The sequence below is a fragment of the Geotrypetes seraphini genome, chromosome 13 (assembly GCF_902459505.1).
Source record: "Geotrypetes seraphini chromosome 13, aGeoSer1.1, whole genome shotgun sequence".
In the NCBI taxonomy this organism is placed as follows: domain Eukaryota; kingdom Metazoa; phylum Chordata; class Amphibia; order Gymnophiona; family Dermophiidae; genus Geotrypetes; species Geotrypetes seraphini.
The window spans coordinates 22,990,036-23,002,765 of NC_047096.1; the positions used below are offsets into that span (position 1 = coordinate 22,990,036).

General features: G+C 41.9%; 1 protein-coding gene across 1 annotated transcript in view; it reads left to right on the top strand.

Moving 5' to 3' along the window:
- Positions 1-12,730, top strand: part of TECTA (tectorin alpha) — a gene marked incomplete at its 5' end in the record, with an annotated part of 83,640 nt that overhangs the window by 63,990 nt on the left and 6,920 nt on the right. Inside the window, 4 exons of the mRNA XM_033918676.1 lie at positions 3,106-3,216; positions 5,472-5,674; positions 9,007-9,170; positions 12,098-12,346. Of these exons, the coding sequence (XP_033774567.1) occupies positions 3,106-3,216; positions 5,472-5,674; positions 9,007-9,170; positions 12,098-12,346 (727 nt within the window). The remainder of the gene's footprint in view (positions 1-3,105; positions 3,217-5,471; positions 5,675-9,006; positions 9,171-12,097; positions 12,347-12,730) is intronic.

Genomic DNA, 12,730 nt, shown 5'->3' on the forward strand with positions numbered 1-12,730 from the left:
GAATATTCCACTGTATGCAGATCCCCCTCATGAATATTCATTGTGGATATCCTGGAAACCTAACTGACTGGGTAGCCCCTCAGGACAGGTTTGAGAACCACTGACCTAAAAGACCAAACTCCTTTCTAATTGATTTCTCCTTTAATTACAATTCCTTTTTCTCCAATGTTGTTGGTTGGTTGGTGTTGGCTTTGGTTGGTTGGTGTTGGTTGGTGGTTGGCGTTGGCTTTGGTGATTGGTGTTGGTTGGTGGTTGGTGTTGGTTGGTTGGTGTTGGCTTTGAGTTTTGTTTTTTGCTGTATCATATCCTGTGATCTTCTCTTTTCAGCCAAGCCTGTTTTTGCTCTACTGTGTCGTGCAATCATTTCTGTGCTACATTTTCCTCTCTGTGCCTGTATCCATGTTTCTCCTCAGGCTGTAGTTTCTTTTGATTTCACTCTCTCTCGCTTTAGGATTCTAATCTAATCTTCATTTTACTGAATCTACTCCCTAAGGAGCTCGACTCGGTTTACAGTTCGTTAAAAAATGAAACATAACAAGGAAAAACTGTGGGATAAAACCAGAAATTGGTTAGATTAGATGGCTGGAAAAAGTTGGGGGTAATTTGAAAATAGCACATAAAGAGTAATTTTATAAGGGGGCACCTAGATTTAGACAGAATGTAGGCACCTATTTCAATGCTATTTTATAATGATACGTAGGTGCTTATTGAGTCTACAAAAATTAGCATAAGCGATATATATTGCATCTACCTTGCAGGTACATTTGATCTCAAGTAAGTGTAATGTCTAAGTCAGTTATTCAAGGACACACCAAAACTGCCCCATCCACGTTCTGCCCAAACTCGGCCACATACATTGTATGCAAAACTGACTTTATAAAATGACCCCCCTGATATGCAGAAATAGCCATTAATAAATTGCCCTAGATATACATAAGTCAATTGTATGTACTTATGTTCTGCCTATACAGTAAATCCTTGGTTTGCGAGCATAATTCGTTCCGAAACCATGCTTGTAATCCAAAACACTCGTATATCAAAACAAATTTCCCCATAGGAAATAATGGAAACTGACAATTCGTTCCACAACCCCAAAACTTTAATAGAAAATACTATACGTACTTGTTTTGCAAGACCTCGCTCGTTTAGAACAGTCATTACACTCCCGCAGCGTCAGAGAGAGAACTATCGTCTCAGCTGTGATGATGTGACACGTGTATACTATATGTACTCGTGCTGCAAGACTTTGCTTGTTTAGAACAGTCACTACACTCTTGCAGCGTCAGAGAGAGAAGAACCATCGGCTCAGTTGTGATGTGTGTATACTGTATGTACTGCTCATATTGCAAGACATTGCTTGTATATCAAGTTAAAATGTAATCAAATGTTTTGCTTGTCTTGCAAAACACTTGCAAACCAAGTTACTTGTAATCTAAGGTTTTACTGTACATATGTTTCTCATACCTGACAGTAGCTGGGGTTGGTGTGAGGTTCAGATTTATATGTGCGCTTTATCAAACATGCACATATGTACATATAGGAGTAAATTCAAGAAAGTGCGTCAAATATTAAGCGTGAAAAATATGGACACAGCGCCAATTCTGTAACGGCAATTGTGTATGAAATTGCCATTATAAAACAGAACGTAAGTTGGCATGAGCGCACCTAACTTACATGGACTCTCCAAAAAAATGGGGGGGGGGAAAACCCTTACAATGTCGAAGACAAAGAAATACAAAGTAGGGATGGAGAGATGTTTCCACTGGGATCTTTTATCAAATTTTGAAAAATACAGACTCAGCACGGCCAGTGTTTCGGCACTGCTGGTGTGAGGGTTTTACTGGAAAACAGCAGAGGAACTGGACAAGTGTTAAAGGTTGATTTTTATGGTTTGTTTGATTGATATCTTCAATCCATACTTGAATATACTGTAGCTTGGACTCCTGAGGAAGGCACCTATATGGTGCCGAAACACCATCCGTGCTGAGTCAGTATTTTTCAGAATTTGATTAAAGATCCCAGTGGAAACATCTCTCCATCTCTACTTTGTATTTGTTCGTACCTAACTTACACCATGCCACCTAAATTTGACCGTTGCTCTCGTAAGTGATAGTATTCTATAACTTTCATGTGCAGCTGAAGACATGCCCCTGATCCGCCTGTCTGCACGCCCCCCTTTGCAGTTGCGCTATAGCATTTAGGTACTAAGGCCCTCTTTTACAAAGGTGCGCTAAGCGTTTTAGCGCACATTTAGAGCGCGCTACATCAACGCGTGCGCTAACCGCTAATGCGTCCGTAGAATAACATGCACGCGTTAGCGTTTAGTGCATGATTAGCACGTTCTATTTACCGTGCACTAAAAAGCATAGCGCACCTTAGTAAAAGAGGGGGTAAGTTTATAGAATAGCATCAAAGTGCAGTTAAATGTAAAACTATAAATTAGCGCTAATTAGCACCAATTAACCTCACTTAAGGTCTATTAGTGATGCGCAACTGGCACTATTCTATAACTTGTGCACACAAATTTGCACACTAGTTGGAAATTTGGGCATATAATGCCATTTATAGAATAGCGCTCCAAATGGATTTTCTTTTCTTTTTGGGGGGAGGGGTGCACAAATCTGGGCACCATTTCCTGAATCTAGTTTTAGCTGCTTAATTAGTAAAAAGATCCCTTCGCATTTAAGATTAAGCTAAGTAACAGACGCACACAATAGTTGACATCATTTAGAAATAGAGTACCTGCAGGCAGGAGGGGCTGGGGATCACTTCTGCTCCTGAAGACCCATGGATGGGGTAAGCTGTGGGTTGGGGGGCATGGGGTGGCTAGGGGGGTGCCATCAGGCTTGGGTATTTTTTACAGTTTTAGTTGACTAGGCTGGTGATTGGGTTTTATTGCTTGCCATTAAAAAAAATGCATGTGATCAAAAATAATAACGAACGAAATGAAATAAAACAAAACCTATCAACTAAATGAAAACGAAAAAAAAAAACCCAACCTTGTACATCCTAGCTTTTATATAAAGTAGATGTGGTTGCTACTGTAAAGCTTATCTTTACATTTATGATGAAATAATGTTCTCGTACATTTCATCTCCTCTTTAGCAGGAGTGATTGAAGACCCCTGTGTTGGGGCAGATTGTCCTAACAGAACCTGTGACATTGATAACGGAGGGGAGCTATGTGGTTGCATGGAGCCTCCAGCTTATGGAAACAGTGAGTAATCATGCCAAATACTGGACTGCTGCCTCAAGGAAGTGAGCCCTAAAGCAAATGTGTGAAGGATGTAGAGATGGGACAAAAGCCAAATGTGATTAAACTACTGACAAAATTATAGCAAGGGGAAATTCAGTTCTAATTCTTCAGCAGATGAAAATACTCCCATAAGAACATAATAGCCACACTGGATCAAACCGAGGGCCCATCTAACTCATTGGAATTGTCCGAATCAGAATGATGTGCACTAATAAAAGTGCCCTCCAACTCATCTGATAGTGTAAAAATCTTTATTCGTCCAATGACACAATAATTAATCCAATGACTCGACATGTACATGTTTCGGCCCACCAGGCCTGCCTCAGGAGTCTTAAGATCCTCCACCAATAATATCAATTAATGTATAAAAAGTGCTTCCACTCTATAAGATATTGCTGAACTTCAAACGAAAAGAGATATCATGCAGAGATGCTTGTGAACGAGTGCTTGACATCAAGCAAAGTAGCGAACAACCTGTTTTTGAGCAGCAGGTTCGCTACTTTGCTTGATGTCAAGCACTCGTTCACAAGCATCTCTGCATGATATCTCTTTTCGTTTGAGGTTCAGCAATATCTTTTAGAGTGGAAGCACTTTTTATACATTAATTGATATTATTGGTGGAGGCTCTTAAGACTCCTGAGGCAGGCCTGGTGGGCCGAAACATGTACACGTCGAGTCATTGAGTCGTTGGATGAATTATTGTGTCAATGGATGAATAAAGATTTTTACACTATCAGATGAGTTGGAGGACACTTTTATTAGTGCACATCATTCTGATTCGGACAATTCCACTCTGTCTTTTACATATTTGTGTTTGTGGTTTTGTTTTCCCCTGTTTTGTTCCTCTCCATCTAACCCATTACCGTACTTCCCACAGTTGCCAAGCCAGGTCACGAGTACCCAAAGAGTAGCAGCAAACTGCCCAAATCCCTACGGCGGGCTCTGTCCCTGGCAGTGTTCAAGTCCAAGTTAAAAGCCCACCTCTTCGATACTGCTTTTATCTCCCGACTCCTCTCACTTGGGTCCTGCATCCCCCCAACCCTATATGTCATGTCCGTCTGTCCAAGTTAGATTTTAAGCTCTTCCAAGCAGGGACCGCCTATTAAATGTCAAAATGTACAGCGCTGCGGACGCCTTTCAGTGCTATAGAAGTGATAAGCAGTAGTAATAGTATTCCATGCCATTGACCCCCCCCCCCCCCAGGGATAAGCAGTGGCTGTCCCTGTGTCTATCTTAATAGCCCTACTCCGGGAACTTGTCCAAATGAATGGTAAATAAAATAAATTAATTAATTGTTTTACATGCACAGCTGGCCTTATCTCATAAATGTGCCTCCAATTACACACCATTGTTTGGGTACCATTTATAGGATTCGGGGGATGAGGTATAAACCTTTACAGCGCTGTGTATATCTGGTAGCGCTATAGAAATAATTAATAGGAGGAGGAGAAGAAGTAGCCCAGCATTTACCTACATAGTAACATAGTAGATGACGGCAGATAAAGACCCGAATGGTCCATCCTGTCTGCCCAACCTGATTCAATTTTTTTTAAAAAATTTATTTTATTTTATTTTTTTAATTTTTCTTCTTAGCTATTTCTGGGCAAGAATCCAAAGCTTTACCCGGTACTGTGCTTGGGTTCCAACTGCCGAAATCTCTGTTAAGACTTACTCCAGCCCATCTACACCCTCCCAGCCATTGAAGCCCTCCCCTGCCCATCCTCCACCAAACGGCCATACACCGACACAGACCGTGCAAGTCTGCCCAGTAACTGGCCTAGTTCAATATTTAATATTATTTTCTGATTCTAAATCTTCTGTGTTCATCCCACGCTTCTTTGAACTCAGTCACAGTTTTACTCTCCACCACCTCTCTCGGGAGCGCATTCCAGGCATCCACCACCCTCTCCGTAAAGTAGAACTTCCTAACATAGCTCCTGAATCTACCACCCCTCCCTCAACCTCAAATTATGTCCTCTGGTTTTACCATTTTCCTTTCTCTGGAAAAGATTTTGTTCTACGTTAATACCCTTCAAGTATTTGAACGTCTGAATCATATCTCCCCTGTCTCTCCTTTCCTCTAGGGTATACATATTCAGGGCTTCCAGTCTCTCCTCATACGTCTATTGCTTGATCTCATGTCTTATCTCCTAACAGAGCTCTGTCATCATTATTTCACTCCATTCACATTCATGTTTAAAGCACTTCTTCTCTAGGTACCAATGACATCATTGATGCTGAAGTCACCTGTAAAGCAGCTCAGATGGAAGTTTCTATCTCAAAGTGCAAACTTTTCCAGCTCGGCTTTGAGAGAGAAGGTGTTCGAATTAATGACAGGCATTGCCCTGGTATAGAAGGTGAAGACTTCATTTCCTTTCAGATCAATAATACAAAAGGGAATTGTGGAAACCTTGTGCAGGTGAGAGATTAGAAAAAAAAAATCTGTGTATACTGCCAAGATCAGTCACATATGTAGGTATTCTCAAATGGTGTACTATGTTTGAGAAGCAAGCCCGGCCATACCACTAGGCTGTCTAGGTGTATGCCTAGGACAGCAGAATTTGGAGGAGGGAGTAGCAAGATGCTGGTGTAACCAGACAGCAACACTTAACAGCTGATGTCAACACAACAGCGGGATTATGAGCGCCCCATATGTTCCTTCAACAGGAAGTTTCCGTTGGATGCTTAAATGCCATGCACGGTGCTGTTTCCCATTGATTCAGGCTCAGGCAAAGATAGAAATTGGGTTGTAGCAGCAGCAGGGAGAAGGGAAGGTGGTAGATACTTGACACTAAGGAGGGAAATAGGGGAGACTAGGTATGGAGGTGAGATAAGGTTTGGCCACGAGAGGTCATGACAGCCATTTTCCAAAGGCACCACAAGGGGGCAAGAGTGAGGGGCTGCACTCCTGCCCCCATCGAAGTTGCTGGACCACCACTGATGCAGGTAGGCCCAGGGGGGTTTGGGCCTACTTGGATAACTGGGGGGGGGTACTCAAGGGGGAAGGGAGAGATGGATTTTGCCATGGGTGGGGGAAGGGGAGGGAAAGAGGGTACACAATGGGGGAGTTGGGAGAAGGATCAGGGTCTCTGGGGGAGAAGAGGGAGAGGAAGGGAAGGATAAATTTTCCCATAGGCTGGTGGAGAGGGGAGGGCAGGAGGGGCCATTATCAGAGTGTGTGTGTAGGGGGGGGAGGGAGATCGGAGCTCTTATTTTTCCTTTTTCTTTTAAAAGTTATGCAGCTGACCCGATATTCAGTTAGGGCCGCATAACTTCTATGCAGCCCCAGCTGAATCGGAAAGGCTTGCATAAATGCCAGGTGGCCAAGCCACTCAGATTTATGCACTGATATTCCATGCAAATGCCCGGACATGGTCCAGTACTGAATATCAGTGCATAATTTAGCCAGTGGCGATCATTGCTAAAAAAACAAAAACAAAACCTCACCACCCGCTAGCTGAATATTGGAGGGGGGGAATGTCTGACAAGACTTACCTCTAGTAAAATCATGTTGCCTCTGATCCTTGGATTTCAGAAACCTTACTGTGAAGAATGCAGTAATCACGTGGGAGCTTTTTGCCTATTACATATAAAATGGTGCAGTGTCTCTCTGACACACTTTGAACAGCTAGACAAAAATTTTAAACTGAACGGAGGCAGACAGAGGCAACTAGTCCAACATATAAAGGCTTTGTATAACGTGCTCAAAATTTGTTCAACCAAATAATACACAGGCTGCTGTATTCTGGATAGACTGAGGCACACTGATTGAAGACATGAGCAGGCCTGAGTAACAGCACTGCAGTAATCAATGGCAGTTAAACATAAGGCCTATAGTACATTATGAGGCTTTAACCGTGCACCACATGAAGCTTAAACAGCCTGGCACTCTCTGAATCTGCATTTCACAATCAATTATGAGTCAATGACAATTCACATGTATTGAATCTCTACAAATTGGGATTCAGCAAGTGTTAACACATAAACTAGCTAGTTTCTCGAGGTCTTCAAAAGGCTAATTAGCAATACCCCTGGTTTTTGTAAATTAAACATTTGAGGACATCCAACTAGCCAGATCACTTATATAGTCAACAAGGTTTTTTGTCTGATCAAACAGGTTGCCTTTTAATGAACTAAAAATCAGAATATTATTTGCATAAATCCTACATTCAGTTGCATGCCACTGAAAAATGGAAGACAGTGGAAGTCGGTAGAAGTTACATAAGATTAGGGTTACCAGATTTTCTGGTCCCCCTTAGACCCGCCCCCAGTCCCACCCAGTTCTACCCATCCCCGCCCCATCACGCCCCAGTCCCGCCCCAATCCTACCCTAGCCCTGCCCTAGCCCCGCTGCCTGCTCTGGTTGGGCAGGAGGGCATCTGTACATACGCGCATGCGATGCGATGATGTCACGTGCACGCGAGTACACATGTTGTCATTGCATTGCCCTTCTGCCCAACAGCGATTTTGAGGGAGGCTTTTCAAAACCTGGACAAAGTGCCAGGTTTTATAAAGCCATCTGGACCCCCGGACATGTCCTCAAAAGGAGGACATGCCCGGGGAAATCCGGACATCTGGTAACCCTACATAAGATGGCTGATTAAAAACATAGTAGAGAATGACACAGTGACAAAATTCATCACTGTTCCCGTTCCCATAGATAACCGCGGGAAACCATCTTCATGTCATTCTTTAAGGAGAGAGGGAAGAATCAGAGTATGAATGGCCACAACCACTGACCCACAAGCTTTGCTTTGAAGAATGCTGGTGTAGAAGGACTGAGGTTGAAACAGACACTACAGAATGACAGTCTCTGGTATCCAGAGCAGATATTGTGATGTCATAATGCCTCATTCCACCAGTGCCTAAGAGCCAATCACATCAGTGATGTCACAATGGCTTCATTATCCTTGGCTCACATAAGAATCAGAGTATGAATGGCCACAACCACTGACCCACAAGCTTTGCTTTGAAGAATGCTGGTGTAGAAGGACTGAGGTTGAAACAGACACTACAGAATGACAGTCTCTGGTATCCAGAGCAGATATTGTGATGTCATAATGCCTCATTCCACCAGTGCCTAAGAACCAATCACATCAGTGATGTCACAATGGCTTCATTATCCTTGGCTCACATAAGAATCAGAGTATGAATGGCCACAACCACTGACCCGCAAGCTTTGCTTTGAAGAATGCTGGTGTAGAAGGACTGAGGTTGAAACAGACACTAAAGAATGACAGTCTCTGGTATCCAGAGCAGATATTGTGATGTCATAATGCCTCATTCCAAAAGTGCCTAAAAGCCAATCACATCAGTGATATCACACACAATGATGATACATACACAATGTATACATATATACAATAATATATAAAATACAAATGACCCAACACAGGCCGTGTTTTGGCAAAATAAAAATGTCTTCCTCAGGGGTCTTATAGGGTCCTTGGCTGTCTTAAATATAAAAACATAAAAATAAAAAAAAATCAAAGTAGTTACAAGGCTACAAACAAACAGCACACAAGACTCCAGTGCAGGGGTGTAACAGGGACACTTGGACACAGATGTGTCACATAGGGCACGTTTACAGCTTGTGATGTTCCTGCTTGCCAGGTATATACAATACTCTGTTGTGTTTATCATCCTTTCCATGAGACGTATTTTGATAACACTGGCTACATACATTTCAATGATAACATTATAACTTTCCCAATAAAAATGTGAAAATTAACCTGTCATTTTACTCCACAGTCTAACGGCACTCACATTTTGTACAAAAACACAGTATGGATTGAGAGTGCAAACAACACAGGAAACATTATCACCCGAGACAGAACCATTAATGTGGAATTTTCCTGTGCATATGAACTGGACATTAAGATTTCTTTGGATTCTGTTATAAAACCGATGCTCAGGTAAGTACACATTATGCTGGTTCACTACGCGCAGTGATCAGAAAAATGTTGTATTTGATGTACCTCTGGTCTTCCAGCTTACACAGATATGTAATTGGAACTTCTAGGCAACTCTGGTCAAACACAAGAACTCTTCAGAGATCTTGGGGCACAGATGACAACTCCGGCCTCTGAATCTTTTCCTGGCAGGAAGGAGGTTGAGAGAGTCTTTCCAGGCCCCTCATGTCAGTGGTTCTTGACCCAGTCCTCAAGGCAGGTTTTCAGGATATCCACAATGAATATACATGAGATAAGAACCTAAGAATAGCCTTACTTGGTCAGACCAATGGTCCATATAGCCTATTACCCCATCTTCAGAGTGACCAATCCAGGTCACAAATACCTGACACCAGCAACATTCCATGCTACCAATCCAGAGCAAGCAGTGACTTCCCCTTTGTCTGTCTCAACAGCAGACTCCCTATCTGTCATTGCATAAAGTTCAAGATCTTATTGCTGACCTACAAGTGTGTTCATTCTGCTGTCCCTCAATATCTCTCCTCACTGCTCTCTCGTTATACACCTCCCAGAGAACTCTGTTCCTCAGATAAGTCGCTCTTAGCTTTACCCTTCTTCTCCACTGCCAGTTCCAGACTTCGTTCCTTTCATCTAGCTGTCCCCTATGCCTGGAATAAATTGCCCAAGTTTGTCCGTCAAGCTCCTTCCCTTATTTAAAAGCAGACTTAAAACCCACCTTTTTGATATAACCTTCAATACGTAACCCTACTCCTCTGCCCTCCAATCCAGCCAGCTGATTAACCGTTCCCCTTATCTGTATCCATGACATAGTAGTAGTAGTAGACTATGGACTTTTCCTCCAGAAACTTGTCCAAACCTTTTTAAAAACTAGCTACGTTACCCGCTCTTACCACATCCTCTGGCAATGCATTCCAGAGCTTAACTATTCTCTAAGTGAAAAAAATATTTCCTCCTATTGGTTTTAAAGTATTTCCCTGTAACTTTGAGTGTCCCCTAGTCTTTGTAATTTTTGATGGAATAAAAAAAATCGATCCACTTGAACTTGTTCTACACCACTCAAGATTTTGTAGACTTCAATCATATCTTCTCTCAACTGTCTCTTTTCCAAGCTGCAGAGCCCTAACCTCTTTATTCTATCCTCATACAAGAGGAGTTCCTTCCCTTTATCAGATGGAGGGATGCAGTTGGTGAGCATGAAGGAAAAAGGGGTCTATTATGTCAGATCAAAGAGTGTTAAAATTATGTAGGGGGTCGTATAACTTTTAAGAAACTCTTAAAAATACTATTCATAGATGCTTTTTATTAATTTAAGGACATTTTATTTTACAGATATGGGTGGTTTTCGATCTTAAGAGTATTGAGGATGAATGATTAAATTTATGAGAGTGTTTTATCAAAATGTTTCTACCAATTTAAATACTTATGTATTTTGGTAACTACGTGTTATTGTGGTGTTCATTTTCACAATTATGTATGTTTAATATGTACACCACTTAGATTTAAGTGGCTTATAAATTTTAAAAAATAAATAAATAAATCTCAGTCGCTCTTCTTTGAACCTTTTCTAGTTCCAGTATATATTTTTTAAGATAAGGTGACCAGATTTGCATACAACTGCCTGCTTGGTCTGTAAATCTATCCCATGCACATTCATTGTGTTCATCCTGAAAACCTGACTAGCTGGGTGAGCTCTGAGGACCGAGAGGAAGATTCTCAAAACTTACCATGCCATTAACAATGGTCACTAAACCTGTTCTAGCCGTTACATGGGGACTTTTCCGATTCGGGCAGGTCTGACTGATTCACAAATCGGAGGAACGCCCCCATTGGAGAGCGGGAATTGCAAATGTGCGATCCCCGCTCAGGCGCAGACTCTGACAGTAGTGACAGGAGAAGCAGCCTCCTGTCACTGCTGTCGGGGCTTGTAATTTTTTTTTTTTTTTAATCAAGCATATATTTTGCGTGTTTTACATTTAAATAACGTTTTAAACTGATTCTCAAGATGCCTAAACAACCGGCACCAGAATTTCACCTCTGTAGGCGCTTTAGGGCGCCTAATAGAAACATGATGGCAGATAAAGGCCAAATGGCTCATCAAGTCTGCCCATCCACAGTAACCATCTCCTCCTCTCCCTATTGGCTAAGGCTCTTAATATTTGCATCTCCTCTAAGGCTCTTTACACCTGCATTGTGATGTCATAGAGCTTTATGGTTAGAGAAACATAGTAACATGATGGCAGACTAAGGTCAAATGGCCCATCCAATCTGCCCATCTGCAGCATCCACTATCTCCTCCTCTCCCTATTGGCTAAGGCTCTTAACATTTGCATCTCTTCTTCCTATAGGCTAAGGCTCTTTACACCTGCATTGTGATGTCATAGAGCTTTATGGTTAGAGAAACATAGTAACATGATGGCAGACTAAGGTCAAATGGCCCATGTAGTCTGCCCATCCGCAGTAACCATTATCTCTTTCTCTCTCCGAGAGATCCAATGTACCTATCCCAGGCCCTTTTGAATTCAGACACAGGACCTGGGATAGGCCTAATGCCACCAGATATCTGTCCTATCTTTAGGCCCAACTAGCAGTTTTCATAATATATCATACCCAGGGGTAGATTGACCGTCAGGACAATAGGGCAGTGTCTGAGGCCCACAGCAGTAGGGGGCCCACTCTCTCCTAGCCTCCATTTAGTTTAATGATTTTTGATAGGTAGCCTGGGGTCTATGACACTTATTGCTTAGAGGCCCAGATTACTGTCAGTCCGTCAACCCGTTGAAATGAAAATTGGAATGTAGCGCTCACATGTTATAACACAAAATTAAACTGCAGAACAATGGGCGCACTTTCTTTGGTGTTTATTTAATGATCCGTTTTGTGTTAATCACTATTTTTTCTCCTCTTTATAGTGTAATTAACTTAACAGTTCCAACGCAAGGTGGCAGTTTCACTACCAAGATGGCGTTGTACAAAAATTCATCCTATAAGCACCCTTATCGTCAGGGCGAGGTTGTACTGACCACGCGGGATGTACTCTTTGTTGGGGTCTTCGTTGTAGGTGCAGATTCAAGACATTTGATTTTAATTCTGAACAAATGCTACGCAACTCCATCTCGAGACAGCAATGATAAACTCAGATACTTCATCATTGAAGGCGGGTTAGTACCTCGACGACTCTTTGCTTTGAGTTTCGAATTTATGTATAGAAGGGTGAAAAGATTGTCAGCTGACGTGGAGATCAACTTCACCCGCAATTCAACTTGGCTAAAACCCCATCCCAAGTCTTCAGTAATTATTTCTTTATTTGGATTTATATCCCATCCTCCCAGAAGAGCTCAGAACGGGTTACAAGATTACATACATAATAAGACATATGTAGAACTTGTCAATACATTTTAGGTCATGACATGATAGGACAATACTTAGGGGACATGAAAGTACTCAAAAAGCATGGCAATACTTAATTACGATATGACAGGACACGGGTAGGCACCTCTAATTAATTTTATAAATATATTTCTATAAATGACTTAGCTTATATT